Below are 17,442 nucleotides of genomic sequence, written 5' to 3' on the forward strand. Positions count from 1 at the left end.
TTATTATTATTATTTTAAGCATGTGCTTACTCTCCTGATCTCAGTAAAAAAACTCGTGCATCAGACAAGAAGACGTTACAAACTGGGGTTTTTATCTTGTGAACCGCCCTGAAAACTTTGGATGAAGGCTGGTATCATCATCATCATCATAGAGAAAGGAAAGCTGCTTTGAGCTTTTGCTTTGTTTTCACCATCAAGCACTATATAAATTTTATGAGAGAAATAAAAATCTTGCCATCAGTGTTTACTTGTACACCTTGCACTAGGTTGGAAAAACAATAAGCTTCATAGACTCAGTAATGATATCTGAATGAAATTGTCTTTACTTTTTATGTAGAAAGATTAGTATAGCAAGGAGGATTTGACTAATTTAATTATTTGTTGCCTATTAGCAGGGCTTCTGTTTACAGATTGCGAGCTTCAACACTACTAAAAGCTAATTCCACTAGATGCCTATTGGCTATCAAGTGAAGAAAACAGAAACCTTACCTTCAAATCATGATAAATTAAAACTTTAAAGTTTTCAATGGATGCCCCAGATAGTTCTGTTTGCTTTAAGCATTTTAAATTATTTTGCTTTAATTAATATAGTTTCAAAAGCATGTTGTTACTGTAACTCATCCTGAGGAAACTGTACGTAGGAAAATGGGGTAAAATGAAGAAACGAGTAATAAAAAATTCAGCTCATTTGAGAACAGAGAGCTGTTGATCTCTTGTCAAAAATGCTGGTGGAAAGAACAATAATGCTAAAGTAGGGTTCCCTAAAAATGAAATGGCAGCTTTGTTAAGAGCAGTGTTTATGTAGCTGTGCATAGCATAAAAAACCAACCCAGTTCACTGGACATTTTAGTGCAGACTTTGAAAAGTGCCATTAAAAAGCGGATAATCAATACATGCTTTAGGCTCTCTCTTGAGCACAGTGTTGCAAGCAGACTAGAATAACAAAGGCATCTATACAAGGTCAAGGTACACATGAGGCTATATGAACAAGGTGACAGCAAGGAATATTATTTTTCTTATGATTATTTGGTGATGGTAGGCTTAGTTTTAATATTGTACTTTAGAGCAGCCTTCACTAACTTGGTTTTCCCCAGACGTTCAGCTCCCATCAAGCCTCAGCCATTATGGGCAAAGGTCAGGGATAGGAGCTGTAATACAAAACACCTGGAAGGCTTGGCAAAGGCTGCTTTGGAGTGTTCAAAATGTCTCCCATCTATTCCTTTGTAAGCCTTGTAAGAACTTTAAGCTAGGTCAGCATTATTCCACATGACAGTAGGGTGGGGTCTGAGGCCAAGAAAGAGGGGCTTTCCTAAAACTACCCAGCACATGTATAACAGAAGATCCCAACCTCAATTTTAGCCACTATACTAATTTGGATTCAAATGCATAAGCTTTACATAACCTTGAACATGCCTAATCAAGATACTTGAAGCATGGAAATTGAAAACCGACTTTCTCTTGTGGTATGACTCTGTAAATTTGCTCCTCAGCAATAAAAATACATCCTGTCTTCCACACTAACAAAATGTGTTAGCAGGTGCACTAAAAACTAACTAAGGCTGCAATAATTGTGTATATGCTTACCTGGGACCAATTTCTATGGGTACAATTTACCTAAGTACGATTGAACTCAACAAAGCTTACTTCCTGGTGGAAATGCATTGGATTGAACTGTAATCGGCTTGCAATTGTCTATGGACAGGGGCATCCCAAACCCAGATGAAACAGGTCGTATACACCAGCAAGAACTCTCAGTAAAACTCCCATGAGATGGGCTACATCTCCACAAAGCTAATGCTCCTTAAATCCCTGGGCTGGTGACGGCAGTAACATTACCCCCCCCCCCATTTTAACAAAATTAATATATTTCTACCCTGCCTCATTAAATATAATTTTTATGTGTCTTCTTCAAACTATAAGACATCAGTAAACCAAATAATAAACCAAGAAACAATGACAGGATGCCAGAATAACCAAAGCCACTACAACGTAGAAAATTATTTTGTCTCAGAGCATGCATGCTGGAGAAGGAGAACTCTTTTTTCAGAAGATGCCACTGAGAGGTGAACACTATAGAATAGGGCGGGGGGAGAGAGTAACTAGTTTGCAAGGAAATGAACCCAGGGACCAGAAATAAGAAGGTACAGAGATATGCCCTGCCTTAATAGAGGTAAAGGTGAAGGACCCCTGGATGGTTCAGTCCAGTCAAAGGCGACTATGGGGTTGCGGCGCTCGTCTCGTTTCAGGCCGAGGGAGCCGGCGTTTGTCTGCAGACAGCTTTCCGGGTCACGTGGCCAGCAAGACTAAACTGCTTCTGGCGCAACGGGACACCGTGACGGAAAGCAGAGCGCACGGAAATGCCGTTTACCTTCCCGCTGCACTGATAACTATTTATCTACTTGCACTGGTGTGCTTTCGAACTGCTAGGTTGGCAGGAGCTGGGACAGAGCAACTTTGAACTGCTGACCTTCTGATCAGCAAGCCCAAGAGCCTCAGTGGTTTAGACCACAGCGCCACCCGCTACCGCTTTAATAGAAGGACAAATTGCAAGGTAAATAAATCCACTCAGTGGCAACTTTCTTGGGTTCTACAAAACTAAAGGGGGAAAACAGGAGGCATCTAGCAAAACTAGATGATCAGGCAAATTGAAGCAGATGGAACTCACCAGGTATACCTGTATGGTAGCATATTTAGACGAAAGGATAAGAATTATGGACATATACTGATATGCAACAACTTAACTCGAAGTTTATAAAAAGGTAACTAGAAAGCGGTTATGAGAAAGCAATGTAAGCATCTCTTTGGAACATGCCTGTTTAATGCACAGAGGCAAAGAAGAAAGGGAGGTTGTATAAATTTCAGAAGGGCAGGATAGAAACAGCAAAGAAAAACACTACAGTTATATTTCATTCTCTCTTTCATTTTCATCTAATAGAAAAGGGAGAGGGGGATGTATCTGTGCACAAAGGAAGAGTAAAACAAATTAAAATGCAGCTTAGGAATAGAAGTAACAGCTGAGCCCCACTTCACCCTGTTTCATAATACATAAGCCAAAGGAAAACATGATGTTACTATTCTTCTACAGCGCAGGAGGGTCACTGCATAACAAGAATAGAATTTTCATTGTCATGTAGCACATAATCATCCTCTAAAATGCAGGTAAGGTATCTGAGACACAAATGTTTCATTATAAAAAAGATTACACGTTATTTAAATTGGAATAATAATTTCAGTAGCTTTAACCAGGTTTAAAAATACGTAAGTATAAGTTTATTGTGAGGAAGGATCAGGTCAGAATGCAACATTGTTTGCATCTAGGTAAATTTTAAGCAGATATTATTGGGCCCAGAATACTAACAGGTTAACCCCAGCTATAGTTGCACTACCAGGTAAGTGCTTAAGACGCAGCGCCAAAAAAAGCTCATGGCTTCCATTAATTTCCTCCAAAGTCTGTTCCCCAATATTAAATACGTGGGAACTAGCTACTGTGCCGTAGGGCATTCTGCACATGCTTAGAGGCATTTTGGCAACCTATCGAGGAGTCCAGAGGTGGAAAATACTTGCTAAGATGCAAATGGAAGATTGGCTCTTTGGCACTGAAATCGGGTTCCGGGGTGAAAACTGGTTTCAGTTTCAAAACCTATTTTTGGTTACACACTATACTGGGGTTGTCAACCTTTCTGGACACATGGGCCCATTCAGAAACCAGGGAAACTGCCATAGGCACTACACACTCACACTACAACCAGCCACACACCGCAACCTATTCTGTTGGCTACAATAAAAAAACTTATTTCAAGCCTAATTTCAGGGGGGAGATGTGACCCCCATGGATACCAAGGAAGGCCTCTGTGGGGCCATGCAAACCCACAGGTGTCGCACTGGTGACTCCTGCATTATGGTATCATCGCAGAAAGAGGTTTAAGAGACAGGCAAAATGTGTCAGCTTAACACTGCATTCCTGTATGACTTTTACGCCTCAAGGTATTTAAAAAATGCAGTGATGTTAAGCTCCTTCTGGTATGGCTATTCAATAACTTTATTTTAAAAACTGTACTTGCCTTACCAGGCAATCAGAGAAGTGATCGCTGGTTCTCTTCATAACTTGACACCCCAAAAACTCAGCATAAACTGCAGACTTTAGTGGTAAAACATTTAAAGGCCATTAACAAAAACCATTAGCTCTGTTCTCAAAAGAAGCAGAGACTTTTAAGAATCTGAAGGGTTGCAACAAATAGGATTTATTAAAGGAACTCAGCTACCCGCACCCCTACCCAGTGCTATTTTACACAGGTAGGAAAAGTTTTACAGCAAAGAAAATTATGAAAAAATGCACAGAAGAGAGAAAAAACAATGTTGGGTTCGGTGAGCAAGGCAGCAACCGTCAGCATCAACATGCAAAATTAAGGTACACATGCACTGTTTGCTCATCCATTGAAAGGTATGTCACCAAGAAGGTGGAAAGTTTTTGCTGATCTATGAGACAATAACAAGATTTCATGTTCAGCAGCCCCCCTGCAGCACAGAACTTCAAGGTCACTGAGCTGGAGTAAATTCAGGGAAGGGCTTCACAAATAATTCAAAAGCTAGAAAGTTTCATTTGAGAAGGTTGCTTTCTGCTTTGTAAAACTATGCCTTGACATGAATCTGAAAAGCATGAAATCAAAGCAAGAGGAAGATGCTAAGCTGAAACAAATGAGTAGCTCTGGCCTGACAAAAGAAAATTGAGGCTTCATGTCAGGAAATATTTCCCAATGTTATGGTCCATTAGATTGTGGCAGTTCCGATCAAAAGAAACAGAGAAAACTGCTTATTATCTGAATATTTTGTGGTGAATTTACAGCAGAGAACAAAATTGTAGGAACAAGAAAGTAAATAACATGTCTTCGGTTCTTCTGACTTCTTGCATACATGGCAGCGCAGCATATCTGAAGACATACTGCAAAATACAAACTGACCAACAGGTTTTTATTCAGATGCTACTCATGATGGCACAAGACCAAAAGGTGGGGAGTGCTCAAAGTTCACAACCAACCACTAGTGGAATTCCTTTGCCCTGCCTTTGTCAATCTGGCGGCAGATGGGAGACAGAATTTGGCAAAAGTCAGCAGGAAACTACTAGCATCCTTTTCTATCAACATCCAGCACATCTTTGAAAATTGTCAAATTCTGTGCCATTTTGTTTCCTGTGGGAAGGAGTTCCATAGCTCAGCTTCCCTTGTGCTATTTGCTTTGTGGGGTATTGTGTCTTAACGCACCATTCATGTAGAATTTTCTGGTCTAAAAGATCCAAGTAGAAAATGATTTTCATTTCACACTTTCCCCTTTCCAATCCCGCCTGTAAAAGTATCTTGATCCATCTCCTGTTGATTCTTATCCTATTCTTTCAAACTTTCAAACTTAACTCTACACATACAGTGGTGCCTCGCAAGACGAAAAGAATCCATTCCGCGATTCTCTTCGTCTAGCGGTTTTTTCGTCTTGCGAAGCAAGCCCATTGACGGCTTAGCGGATTAGCACTATTAGCGGTTTAGCGGCTTTTAGCGGCTTATCGGCTTATCGGATAAGCGGCTTATCGGCTTAGAAAAAGGGGGGGGGAGGAAAAAACCCCCGCAGGAACTCGCAAGACATTTTCGTCTTGCGAAGCAAGCCCATAGGAAATTCGTTTTGCAAAGCACCTCCAAAACGGAAAACTCTTTCGTCTAGCAAGTTTTCCGTCTTGCGAGGCATTCGTCTTGCGGGGCACCACTGTACATACCCCATACGCGCGCCCCCACCCAACATCCTGTCAGTTTTTCATGCTGCTTCCTTGGCCATTCTATATTCACTTCATCCTCCTTAAACAGCTTTTCTCACTTATCCCTTCCTTTCTATTTCCAGTGCATCATTACAGTGGTACCTCTTACATTACAGTGGATACGAATGGGATCTGTTGCGGAGCCCCGTTTGCATCCTGAAGCAAACACAACCCACGTCTGCACTTCTGTGCATGCCCAGATCGCGATTCGCCGCTTCTGCGCATGCGCGTGACGTCATTTTTTACTGTCTGCGCATGCGCAAGCGGCGAAACCTGAAAACGCTCAAACTGAAGCAGCTTCAACCTGAGGTATGACTATATTATATTTTTTAAATACAGTGGTACCTCGGTTTAAGAACAGTCCTGTTTACGAACTATTTGGTAAATGAACTTTGCAAAACCGGAAGCAGTGTTACGGTTAGCGAATTTTACCTCAATCTACGAACGGAAGCTGAAAGGTGCAAGGACACTGGCAGCGGGAGGCCTCATTAGGGAAAGAGGGCCTTGGTTTAAGAACGGCTTTGGTTTAAGAACGGACTTCTGGAACAGATTAAGTTCGTAAACCGAGGTACCACTGTATCAGCCTTTAATCTCTTTTTAAAATATCCTTCAGCACCTCCCCTGGCCCTTCTCCTTCAAAAGGGGGGTGTGTGTGTGGTTGCTTGCAGCATTCCTGGACTTTTTGTCTCCTGGCATCAAGGAGATGCTGTTGTTGGCATCAGTGCAACCCAAAGGTTATGGCATGGCTGGGGGGGGCACAACTGGCAAGTCATGAGGCAATAGGCAGGCTCTGGCACTGAGGTTCTTAAAAAATGATTAGAAAAACTCCTGGAGCAGAATGCTATCAATGGCTACTAGCTCTGCCTCCCTCCATGGTCAGAGGAAGTCTGCTTCTGAATGAGAGTTGCCAGAAACACAGGAGGGGAGAGTGCTGTTCTGCTCAGGTGGGCATCTGGGCATCGCAGTGAGAGCAGGATGCTGATTAGATGGGCCACTGGCATGATCCAGCAGGCTCTTATGCTCTTATGAGGTCAGGATCTGACTCTTGAGTCATGCCTTGTAAGCGTAAACTGCCAAGTGTAAGCCGATCAGTGGATATTCATCATGCAGTAAGTTGGTAAAAAATAGTAACCTCAAATATTTAAATGGAAGGGCAAAGTTGAATTTTAACCGTCAGCCTCTAAATGGGCAGTTCCAAACACTCAACAGCCAGAGAGCTCTTTGAAGAGTTCCTTCCAAAAAGAATAAGGAAAAAAGCATTTCACTTGCAGTACATTATGTAACTGTAAATCAAAATTCCAAGCGCTGGACAAAGGCCTATTAACAGTTGTACAGTTGAGTCGCCTTCTCTGTATGGACGCCACTGTTTGGCTCCTACACGGACAACTACGGAAAATGTACTGGATGTGAATGTTCTATTCAGAAGTGAATTTTTAAAATAGCCTGGTTGCATTTTTAAAAGACACACACACAGGCACACCCTGAACGCAACATATCTCTAAAGCCTTTATTTTGAAACCGCCAATCTGTTTCTGAGCATTATGTCATGCTTTACCCAGGAAGTGAGGGCACGAAGAGGTTGAAGTTCAGCTTGTTACATTTTTATCCCATCCCACCCAGGGGCAAATTTCTGCAGGTTAATTTCATTTTATCCTCACAACAGCTCTCTAAAAAAACTTTGGCAGCGACAGAGAACTCACCAAAGACTCCTCTATAAACCTCAGACCTGAGCTACAATGTGAACCCAGATCTTGCTAGCTGACAAGCCAAACCAAGCCCATTACACATCTCTGCCTGGAAAATCCAGTGTTCACCACATTTTTAAATGAGAGAATGTAAACGAATCTGAAAGTCTGAATACGCTTTGCATGCAAGCGCTCCTCCTCCTTGAGGATAACTTTACTATAAGCGGGCTCTACTCCATGGAGCCAATAGTTTAAAAGTTGAGCCAATCCTATACCAAATACTTGAGTAAAGAGTTAAAAATCATTTGCCTGTCCCCATGTCTCTGTTGCCTAGAAGTGCAAACTTGACAAAATATGAAACCCAATTGCAACAACAACTGAAACACCTATGGAAGCTTCTTCTTTTTTATTTTTTTGCAGTCTTCTGCTATAAGTCCTAGAACACTGGCAGGCACTGGACTTCTTTGCAATGTGAATGTAAGAAATCCTTTTCTTTTTTACATCAAAGCTGTTCAAACGATAGGAAAATATGTTTTCCTTTTGGCACAAACTGAATTTGTAGAGTAGCATGAAAGTTGTGGGTGACCCTGCTTGACAAACAGAAATGTTACCATAGAACACACAAGAGCACATGCCTATCTTTCATACAACGCTTAATTTTACAGATAATCATTGGAATAGCAGCAAGCAAACCATCCCATCAAACCAGAAGGGCCAAGTTCTTGCAGGCAACTTCTGTGAATGGAAATCAAGTCATTTGAACGGGCCCTCAAGTGTCAAACATTGTTTGTATTTGATAATAAACATTTGGAAATACATGCTAAAACAAATTTCCCTGGGTGAAGAGATTAGGAAATGCAGCTGATTCCATGCCTCAATAAATTATTGTTGTGTTAACTGTACAATATTGATCCCAGAATATACAAATGATTATGGCAGGGTTGCTCAAAGGTTAAATAGGAGAAAGAGTAGGACCCATTACTGCAGTGTGAACTCACTCTCTCTCTTCACTCTGACAATGCATATAACATGGATCACCTAAATGCTGACATAGGTAAAAGGTAAAGGTACCCCTGCCCGTACGGGCCAGTCTTGACAGACTCTGGGGTTGTGCGCCCATATCACTCAAGAGGCCAGGGGCCAGCGCTGTCCGGAGACACTTCCGGGTCACGTGGCCAGCGTGACAAAGCTGCATCTGGCGAGCCAGAGCCGCACACGGAAACGCCGTTTACCTTCCCGCTGGTAAAGGTAAAGGTAAAGGTACCCCTGCCCGTACGGGCCAGTCTTGACAGACTCTGGGGTTGTGCGCCCATCTCACTTAAGAGGCCAGGGGCCAGCGCTGTCCGGAGACACTTCCGGGTCACGTGGCCAGCGTGACATCGCTGCTCTGGCGAGCCAGAGCCGCACACGGAAACGCCGTTTACCTTCCCGCTGGTAAGCGGTTCCTATTTATCTACTTGCACCCGGAGGTGCTTTCGAACTGCTAGGTTGACAGGCGCTGGGACCGAGCAGCGGGAGCGCACCCCGCCGCAGGGATTCGAACCGCCGACCTTTCGATCGGCAAGTCCTAGGCGCTGAGGCTTTAACCCACAGCGCCACCTGCGTCCCCTTCCCGCTGGTAAGCAGTCCCTATTTATCTATTTGCACCCGGAGGTGCTTTCGAACTGCTAGGTTGGCAGGCGCTGGGACCGAGCAGCGGGAGCGCACCCCGCCGCAGGGATTCGAACCGCCGACCTTTCGATCGGCAAGTCCTAGGCGCTGAGGCTTTAACCCACAGCGCCACCTGCGTCCCTAAATGCTGACATAGCAGTGTTTAATCTGTTTGGGATAGATCTGTCATTCATTTAATACTTTTAAAAAAAGTAAAAGGGAAATGCTCAAACATACAGTTTATGCCAGGTTTGGAATGATTATATAACTAAAGCTCATTAAACGCTGATCCACTTCAATGAAAGCAAAACTCAAAATAGTCTCTTCCTAAAAACAATCCATGATGGCTTTGTATAATAGTTTAAAAGTGCCTAATGTTAAGAACATAAATAGAACTGAAACCATTGTCAGCTGAAAATTTCTATTCTCAATAATTGGAATGGAGATAGGAGGGAGAGGAAAAAGAGGTTGGGAAATTAAGACAAGCTGGGGGATTAAGTGAACAAAAGGACCCTTCGCCTATTTCTTGCAGACCAGTAAGTGGATCATAAAACTACTGCCCAGAATATTGTGGCTGACTACATTTTTCTTTTTTTAAAAGGTATACTTTTTAAAAAGCATGTCAGCTTTAACTTGATTTGTGCAGTAACCGAGTCACCTTTTCTAGTAGTAGTAATCATCATCATCATCATCATTAAAAGCTACATAAATATTATAGCAGTTGTGCTACAATTTTGATTCATCAATTGTTAACAAATTATGGGAAGAAATTCCCGGCTTTTGGGATTAATTGTTACAAAACCCAAGTAATTTATAACCAAATATTAGGGCTCATTGTGCAAACTGAAGGCCAATACGCAAGCCTGAAATGATAAGTTCCTCTGCCTTTGAAATCCACATTGCTTTTTTGCTCACTTTGAATAGATTTCCCCCCTTACTGCTGTTGTGAAAGTAAGGCCCTTTTGCCCAGTTGGGCAAATGAAGGGTCTCATTTCTCATTGAGTCTGAGTTTTCACACAGATACTAGCCATGAGATGCACCCAAAATGCAAATATATTTTGCAATTGAAGGGTTACATTTTGCAAACCTGATTTTTAAAGTTTATAGCATCTATGAGAGTGGCCAGCACAAATCAGGATATCCTCATTTATTGATTTGATTTGATTTGATTTGCGTACTACTCATTCAACCAACCTCTTCAGGCAGTTTACACAGAATAAAATACAAAATACAATTCATAATAAAACCACTAAAGCCAAAATAAAATAAATCACATCAGAAACTCCAGCTAAAAGCAGTGTAACACACAGCAGCTAAAACAAATAAAATAATTAAAACCAGCATAAAACTCAGTAAGGGAGGGAATAGGAGCAAAAAACTGAAGAACCCAACGAATTGTAATGGAAAGGCCTGAGGGAACAGATGGGTTGTTGCATCTAAAATACCATAGTGCAGGTACCAGGCAAGCCTGTCTGAGAAGAGCATTTCATAAGCAGAAAGCAACCCCCCAAAATGTCCTCTCCATAGAGGTCACCCACATCACTTCATTAGCTGGGGTGACCTGGAGAAGACCCTCTGATGAAGTATGGAAAGGTATGTATGGGTCTCACGATCGTCCTTTTCGCATCGCCTTATGGTGAAAAACAGACATCTTTCTAAAGTGTGTAACCTGGGCCAACTACACGTTTTTTATTTGGAAAAGAGCTTCGCTATCTACTATACAGTCAATACAGTGGTATCAGAAATATTTCAGTATAACAGAGATCCATCCACATGCAGCCTTATCATATAGTTTAAGACATTTATGACTTTGGGTCAAGGATTAAAAAAAAGGCAGGGATAAGTTTTGGGTCTATCAGGAGATAAATATTAATCAGACAACTTGTGACAATATGTCTGCCTTTTGGCTGCCTACTGAATTCTTAACCCCAAATTGATAAGGAATGCTGTTTGTTCACAGGCCATTTTAGTCACCCTGACCTTCAGCTGGGACCCCTCCCCTTCCAAGGAAAGGAAACTTACCGGCACTTTGAATGGTGATGTATTTGACGGGTCCATGGGGTTGGTTTTGTCGGATGTGCTTGTCCCTGAGATACTCCGTCTGCGAGGAGACCTCTCTGCTGGGACCTCTGGAGAGGGGAAGGGGAAAAGGTGAGAAAAATGAAAGACCACTTCCCGCAGGCAGACACATTTCTCACTATTTACAGGTTATGGAAACTTTACTCTCGTTTGCAAAGCGAACATCGCAAGCAATTCAAAAGACTCTGCTCTGTTCAGTACTTCCTTGGCAAAGTTACAGCACACATATTATCTGCAACTGAAAAGTACTCAGTAAGGAAATGCTCCTGATATAAACTGCACTGAACATAATTTGTTAAAGGTTGAGGTTCGATATCATAGGGATGGTCATAATTCATAGTTCAGACAGTAACAGCCCTAACCTATGCACGTTTACCCATAAGTAAGTCTAGAGTTAAATAGCACTTACTCTAAAGTATGCATGAACAAGACTGTAACCTAAGGCCACCAAAAGATTCACAAACTTGATGGTGCATAATATGAAAACCGCTGCAGATAAGAAAAAATAGGTCACTTTCTCCTTGTTCTGACAGCATGACCTAAGCTATGACTTTGTGATCACAACATCTGCCTAAACAAAGACGACAGGATCAATATGTACATTTTTCCACAGAGAAAACCATAGATAAGATACCTTTATCACAACTGCTACCCATTTCCAGTTCACAAACCTAAGCTTAAAGGAATGCAGCTTAACTGACAGACACTCAGCACAGAATAGAGAAAACCACATCCTAAGAAAAAGTCCATTGTTATCTTCGGGATTGAAAAGGAAGGGAGTAAACTATGACGCCGACGGCTGGCATTTTTTATTCCCGCTGTTCTCCTTTCGGGAGACAGATGCAGCTTAAAGTTCCATTTCTGGCCTCCTGGCCCTTGGGATCCGTGCTACTTCCACTTAAGAGAAAGCCGGTTTTTCCCCACTCTTCCCCCTCCCCTCTCTACAGCTTGCAGAGAGCAAGGAGGAAATGCACGAGAAGACTGCAGCTATTCAATCAATCGGTCTGAAGGCACATCCTCCTCATCAGTTACTTTCAAGCTATTAACAGACACTCAGCAGCCAGCTCTCCTCAGTTTCAGATTATTTCCCTATCCATCCTCATCCCCGGAGTCAAAGGAGAGGCGCAACCAGCCGAGTTCCAGAAAAGGAGGTTTTCTTCACCAAAAAATAACCACGACAAGATTCCCACCAACAAATCCTTCTGTGATGCTTTTGCATAACAGTCTGATTTTACCAGTTCTACGGCACGGTGCATCCATGAAGACTTAAAGGGGAGGAAATCTGACATGATGAGAGATGGCATTAGAAAACTGGATCCTGACAAACTGTGAAGAGCTTCACACCAGAGGATACGTCTCTTCTTGTTTAAATGTGAATTACAATGTCAACTCTGTATCCAGCAACTTGCAAAAAAATGGGTAAAAGGCAGCATTTGGGAGATATTCCAAAGTCAACCACGCCATAAGTTTAAAACTGAAGAGGTAGATTTCTCCATGCAGGATGGGAATTGTAGTCTGCAACAAAGATCCTTCACTTGTAACTCTCCTTCAGCATAAACTGGTGATAAAAACAGGGTAGTATCTCTCGCCACAACCCATGGACTGTCTGCTCCTTCTTTCAGGATTACTATGTTTTTAAGTCTCTCAAAATCCTTTGCAGAGATTGCTGGTTTTATTCCAAAATGATGCCTTCTTTTCCGCAAAAGGTAAAAAAAGAAGCCAATATCTTTGCAGGCAGTACGCTGGATAAGATCACAAACGGCATTTGTTCTTCAGAAAAACAAATACAAAAAAGGCAAAAAAACAAAGAAAGATAGAGCATATTTGGAAAAGAAGGAACTAAAAGATGTGCTTTTACTCCAGTTCCGGCACAGTCAAGGATTGCAGTGAGGCTTGGCTAGTCCTGCTATATGCTCACTCAGGAAAATTGCTCCTCCTTATCAAAGCATCTGTAGTAATTTAACACAGTCTGTTGGATTTTGCAGAGTCATACATGAAGAAGCATAAGTCTGGATCCGCCTGTCAAAAACAGACTGCTGTATTTTTTTGGGGGGGTGGGGTGGAGGAGGTCTTGTTTTAAAGGAGGGAAGAGGAAAATCCACACTTGTCCACGCAACTTCCACCTACCAGAAATAAGTGACCTAGAGATCAGCCAGTTTGCAAGCTTCTGATTTCAGAAAGGCCAGAAACTTTATTAAAGAGAGTAAGAAGATAAATCCAGAGAGATGAGATCAACTTTGCAATTGATGGACCAGGCATAGCAAAATAAGAAGGCTGCTGTTAGCCATCACAGGTACTTCTAACTGTGCATCAACTTGCTGAAAATAGTGCAGCTGCTGTTTCTGTGCCCTTAAAATGGCTTTTCTGCTGAGTTGGCTGGAAAATCTATACTACTGCCACCAGGCCAAAATTAGATTGTTGCCCTCCTCTCCCAATGCATGTAACATAGTGCTTCTGCACTATTTTCACCTGCTGCAAAAATCAATGCACCTCTTCATCTTAAAATATTAAATTACCACAATTCACTGCATGACTCATTCACTAGGGCACAGATCATACTGTCTCTGAGAATCAACAGGAGCCTCAAACCTTTAGTCCATTCTCTCTATACAGCTGAAATGTGAATGACATCCTTCTTCACCAGTACACTAAGATGTGTGTGAAAATGCATGCACACAAACACACACTCATATTGTGGAAATCTATTACGTGGCAAATATTAGTATTTGCAAATGTTTTGATTAGCTGTTAAATAACATTTGTAGATTGAAACAAGCTCAAGAAATTATTCATGAAATGGCAAAGGCCTTCAGAGACAAATTACAGAGCAGCCCTTTCTTTTTAGCATATATATTAGGGCAAAAAACCCACAGGATTTATAAAGAACTTTTTGAGTATTCATGGCCCTTCATATGTCTTCTCAGAAATTCTTACAATATCCCTGCAAGGTAGGTCAGTTTTACTATCCCCATGTTGCAGATGGGGATGAAGTAAAGGCTCAGAGCTTGTCTAAAAGTACCTGGGGAGTTCATGGCTGAGATAAGACTTGAACCAGTGGCACACTCATTCAATAATTCTTCAAGAACAAGTCAGGAGGAAAGAGGCTTCCTTCAAATCAAAGTGTTACAACCTTACAGTTAATGAGTTTCCGGAAAGGCAGTGATAAAACATGAAAATCACATTTAGCCGTTAGAGTCTAGCCCTTAGAGCATAAAGTGATACACTACAAGTCTTCATCAATCAAACATCCAGCTAACAGGCCAGTGGATTTCCTGTAAGCTGGTGGTCTGGTTTAGGAACCTTTAGTCCTTTTGCTTGACTTTAATGGCATTGCAGGACACAGCTGCCCTGACAGAGTAACTACCTTGCCCTGATATAACACCCACCCACACCCATTATTCTGGCCCATTCTTTGGTTTCCAACCTTGATTCAGGAGCTCCCTTATCAGCTAAAATGCTAAATCACAATTAAAGGAGACAGAAGATATTAGAGAGAGGGAGAGAGCACACAATCACTTTTGTCCACTCCCAAATATAGTTACTTCTGGGGCAGTTTTACATCTGTACTGGACATAATACAGTACTTTTTATTGAAACAGGAGAGGAAAGGGGCTTTCACTTCCCAGAGTCATTTTGAATCATAGAATTGTAGAGTTGGAATTGTAGAGTTGTAGATGATCCCCAAGGTTCATCTAGTTCACCTCCCTGCAATGCAGGAATATGCAGCTGTCCCATATGGGGATCAAACCTGCAACCTTGATGTTATCAGCACCACACTCTAACCAACTGACATGCTTTCTTTTACTTGGGAATACAGGGTGGTAGGAGGAAGATGAAAGGTCCCAGGTAGGTATGAGAAACCTGTGGCCCTTCAGTTGTTGCTTGACTACAGCTCCATCATCCCTGACCATTGGCCATGGTGGCCACGGCTAATGGGAGTCGGAGTCCAACAGCTTCTGGAGGGCCAAATGGTCTAAGGCCTTACAGAGAGGAGGTCGGGAAATACCAAACAGTGTTCAAAGGATCGCCACAGCAGGAGGAAGAAATCGGCTGAGAAATCTGATATAGGAGCAGCTGAAGTAAAACATGAGGCGGGTGAACAGGAACTGCCCTTTTGTAATCCAGTCCAAAACCAAGGATCTTCATAGCTTTAGACTAGAGGAAGCGACCTAGAGACACCAGCCGTGGATTGGTATGGTGTTAGAATGGGCAAATGTCTTCGTCAGGGCCCTGCAAACTGGAGGAGCAAGCAGGATGGCTCAGAAGTTCTAACATTTGGCACAGAGGCAAGCGAGAATGAACCTTTCAATCTTCCCTTGAGTACATAAATATATAAGGCAGGATCTAGACACATCAAAAAAGCGTTTGGCTTGCAGGGCCAAACCCACTCAAGTCAGGTCAGCCTAATCTAATTTTAGGGCTGCTTAAGAGGAATTTAAAAACGTGGAAACATCCACGTATGCTATCATGAGCTCCTTGGAAAAAACACTGGATAGGATAAACAAGTAAAAAATGGCTAAAAGGTTAACTTCTATAGAAACATGACATGAAAACAACTGCCAAATACAATTTTTCAAGAGACCAAAATTTTGGAAGTTCAACCAACAATTGTGGCACATCAAACTTGCTGACCTACAGAAATGTATCATTTAAGTACCCATCATGTTTGTGCTCCAAACCAATATCATGCAATTGTGATATGGCCTAGAGCTGGGTAAACAATTGTGGATGCTGAGACTTCTGCATGGCCCATGGGTATTTGCTCCTGTTAATCTCTTTTAAACAAATTTCAACATTTTGGTAAAAAAAACATGAGCAAGATAGCAAACTACCCGAGAGTTAAGGATTTAGCATATAAACGAAACAATCCCAGCATTTATTGTATTGTTACAGCTCTTAATTTTTATAGGGTGATGGGACTGCTCCTGGTAACACACTCTAGAACCATATGGATATACTCCAAATGACTTTATAGGTGCATTTAACATGAACAAGTGGTATGTATTTCTGCAAGCAACTAATATGGGTGACAATCCCACCATCACTGCAAGCAACACTATGAACAACTTCTATTAAACATTGTCACATGCATAATTTGCAAGGTTTCTTGAAAGTTCAACTCAAAACTGTAATAAAACTCAAAAGCCATGTTCTACATACACCAAGGAGCCAAAATGTAAAATAACAAAAGGAAGTTTTGATGGCTTTGGGTTAGACAAAGGAATAGAGAATAGACTCTCCCATAGCTTATTAGTCATTACAGTTCAATGGAAGGTAGCAGCCAGCATCCCTCTGCCCTCCTGGTGAGGACCCAGAAACATCTGGCTGGACATTGTGAGAAAGAGCTACATAGTTGGACAACACTTCCTAAGCTCTACAGCACAAAATGTAAAGTGAACAACTTTCTGCTTTATATTAACTTCTCGCTAACCAGCTTAAACAGTTTTTTATGTTGCTTCAATGCTTAGTGAAGGGAAGGAAACCAACAAGCAAAACTTCAAAAGGTCACAAACCATTTTATCTGCTACTTTACTGATTTATTTTGCATCTGAGTCGAATTTCAGAATTAAGTCATACTGGAGAAGTAGAATGGTTGGCATTCTAATGGGATCTCCAGGGTTTTCATGATATACTATAGAAACCATCCAATGTACATGGTGCTTTGCAAAGAAAAGTTTAGAGAGAAACCTGTGATAGGTACCTTGTGTGATACATTGCTAAAAATAGTTCCTCTTAGGTTAGTGAGTTCTAGTTAGTCAGATTCCAGTAGGCCAAGTGATCTATAAACTTGCAGACTAAACAGAACAATCAAATATTTTTAGAAAGTGTAATTGTATTAGCAATTACTGTGATACACACAAATTACTCCAGCTTTTATCTGTTTAACTTGCGGCAAACTTTAGAACTCACGCCTCATCACAGAGTGCAACTAAATGCATTCCTCTGACAATTCCAGGATGAAAAACCAAACCCATCTAAGAAGTCTATGTCAATTCAATGTTTGAAAAAAGTAGTATTCCAAGCCTACCGTACCAAGAAATGACAGGAGGCTTCGCTCATCTTCTGTGCTGCTATCCAGCCACTCGGCCGCATCTCCAGGAGAAAGGAAACTCATTCTCCAGGCAGAAAACTTCTCCATACAGAAGACAATGGCCAAACGAATCAAGGGAGGGAGGGTGGGAAAATGCAGATGATCCTGGGAGTCCAGTACTTAAGTTATTGACTGGTCTG

The 17,442-nt window shown here is 41.8% G+C and overlaps 1 protein-coding gene across 13 annotated transcripts in view; it reads right to left on the reverse strand.

Moving 5' to 3' along the window:
• Positions 1–17,442, reverse strand: part of RASAL2 (RAS protein activator like 2) — a 239,765-nt gene that overhangs the window by 68,120 nt on the left and 154,203 nt on the right. For 11 of the 13 annotated variants that reach the window (XR_013840015.1, XM_079981082.1, XM_079981081.1 and 8 more), the window contains one exon: positions 11,155–11,261. Coding sequence is in view for 12 of the 13 variants with exons in the window: in XM_079981082.1 (XP_079837208.1) it covers positions 11,155–11,261 (107 nt within the window). In the remaining variant the exon portion in view is untranslated. Of the gene's footprint in view, positions 1–11,154; positions 11,262–11,845; positions 11,883–17,244; positions 17,342–17,442 lie in introns of those variants that run through there. The other 2 variants (XM_079981083.1, XM_079981084.1) reach the window with 2 other exon arrangements.

The sequence above is a fragment of the Podarcis cretensis genome (assembly GCF_951804945.1).
Source record: "Podarcis cretensis genome assembly, chromosome: 6".
In the NCBI taxonomy this organism is placed as follows: domain Eukaryota; kingdom Metazoa; phylum Chordata; class Lepidosauria; order Squamata; family Lacertidae; genus Podarcis; species Podarcis cretensis.